Consider the following 1,996-nt stretch of genomic DNA (forward strand, 5'->3'; position numbering starts at 1 on the left):
AAACCTTATAATTGTTTAGTTAATAAAGTATTGTAACGGTTGAGGTATGTGGGAACCTTGTAGTGGTTGAGAGAAGTGTGTAAACTTTATAATGGTTTAGTTAATAAAGTATTGTAACGGTTGAGGTATGTGGGAACCTTGTAGTGGTTGAGAGAAGTGTGTAAGCCTTATAATGGTTTAGGTAAGAAAGTATTGTAACGGTTGAGGTATGGGGAACCTTGTAGTGGTTGAGAGAAGTGTGTAAGCCTTATAATGGTTTAGTTAATAAAGTATTGTAACGGTATTTGTTTAAGTTTCCTAATTGGATTATAAGTGTGTACAGCTTCTAACCAATTTGATCCACATCCCTAAGTGTTATTTAAAACATTGTTTCCAGCTATCCAGTTGGACGTAGTTTCTACAGACGTAGCCCACACCAGCTCAAAAGTCAAACCCCCAAAGTCCGAGGTAGAAAAGTCCCCAGGAGATTCAGACCACGTGTAAGTTTGTAACATATTTTGTGACATCACGTTTAGATTTGGTTAAAACACTTAAAGTAGAGTAATCCTGTAGATTAAGTATGTTGGAATACAGAAAACTAATGATGTGTGTTAGATAGGAGATTATGACGTATGTTAGAAGAGTGACATTTAATAATGTGTGTTAGATAGGAGATTATGACGTATGTTAGAAGAGTGACATATAATAATGTGTGTCTTGTTTGTTTTTTAATTATGCACAAATCTACACAAGGGCTGTCTGAGCTCTGCCCACCACGGGTATCGAAACCCGGTTTCTAGCGATGTAAGTCCGCAGACATAGCGCTGTGCCACTGGGGGGCTAATGTGTGTCAATAAGAGATTTACGACTTATTTTAGAAGTGATAACGCACGTTAAGTGTATAATAAGGAGGTGGCCATATGTTAGCCAAACAGTGACTACAGCTGTGTAATTTTTAAACAGCTTTGATTATGAGAACTTCCTTTTTATTCATACTTTAAACTATCGAGTTTCTTTTTGATTTCAAAGAGTAACAACTACACTGTAATAGAAGATTAACATCTTAGCTGTTTTACTTAGACCTGTGTGAATTTTGAACTATTAATAAAACTGCATAATATTTGACTTTAGTGTACGGGTTCAATAATTTCATACACATTTACGCCCCCCCCCTCTAAAAGCATGTACAATTTGTTCCAAATTATATGTTGATAATAAAAATTGTATGTAGTTTACACAACGTACGCTACGTGGACGCACGTTTGTTACCTCCGCCACCGAAGATGAACGGTGGTTATGTTTTCACCCCTGGGTGTGTGTATTTGTCAGTAAGATTTCTCTTAAACGGCTAAATGGATTTGGACAAAAGTTGGTATACACTTGGATTATGATTAAACATAGAAATGATAGCTTTGGGAGGGTCAAGGTCACGAAAATCCAAAATATCCCTCTCTGTTAACATGGGGACCGATTTTTCACACTAATTTTGCTCTATAACTTAGAACTAAATGATTGTATTTTGATGAAACTCGGTGGATAAGTGTAGAATATTACTCCTCATTGTCCTGCCAATAAATAGTTAGTGTATATTGATAACGACGGACATACAAACACATTTTCGTATTTTTTGAGAGCCAAATATCAACGCTGCGTGACAGAGATTGCGCACTACTGAGGGCCCCTCTAATTTGTTATTTAGTTCACATGTACACGAAAATTACTGCATTATAAATGTAAGTATATTACATTACTTATTCAACATCCTTATCCATAAATGTAAGTATATTACATTACTTATTCAACATCCTTATCCATAAATGTAAGTATATTACATTACTTATTCAACATCCTTATCCATAAATGTAAGTATAGGGATAAGGATGTTGAATAAGTAATGTAATATACTTATACTTACATTTATGCGTAAGGATGTTGAATAAGTAATGTAATATACTGTTACGTCTCCGTTTGTTAATTGATTTTTCCGTAACTTCGTTCCAACGAAACTTTAACGACA

At 34.9% G+C, this 1,996-nt stretch overlaps 1 protein-coding gene across 1 annotated transcript in view; it reads left to right on the plus strand.

The window, feature by feature from the left end:
• LOC111083163 (solute carrier family 13 member 2-like) overlaps window positions 1–555 on the plus strand; it is a 4,408-nt gene extending 3,853 nt beyond the window's left edge. The window contains exon 5 of the mRNA XM_022379459.1: window positions 377–555. Coding sequence (XP_022235167.1) covers window positions 377–483 — 107 coding nt within the window. The 3' untranslated portion in view covers window positions 484–555. The remainder of the gene's footprint in view (window positions 1–376) is intronic.
• Window positions 556–1,996: the final 1,441 nt, after the last annotated feature.

The sequence above is a fragment of the Limulus polyphemus genome, unplaced genomic scaffold (genome assembly GCF_000517525.1).
Source record: "Limulus polyphemus unplaced genomic scaffold, Limulus_polyphemus-2.1.2 Scaffold8396, whole genome shotgun sequence".
Classification (NCBI taxonomy): domain Eukaryota; kingdom Metazoa; phylum Arthropoda; class Merostomata; order Xiphosura; family Limulidae; genus Limulus; species Limulus polyphemus.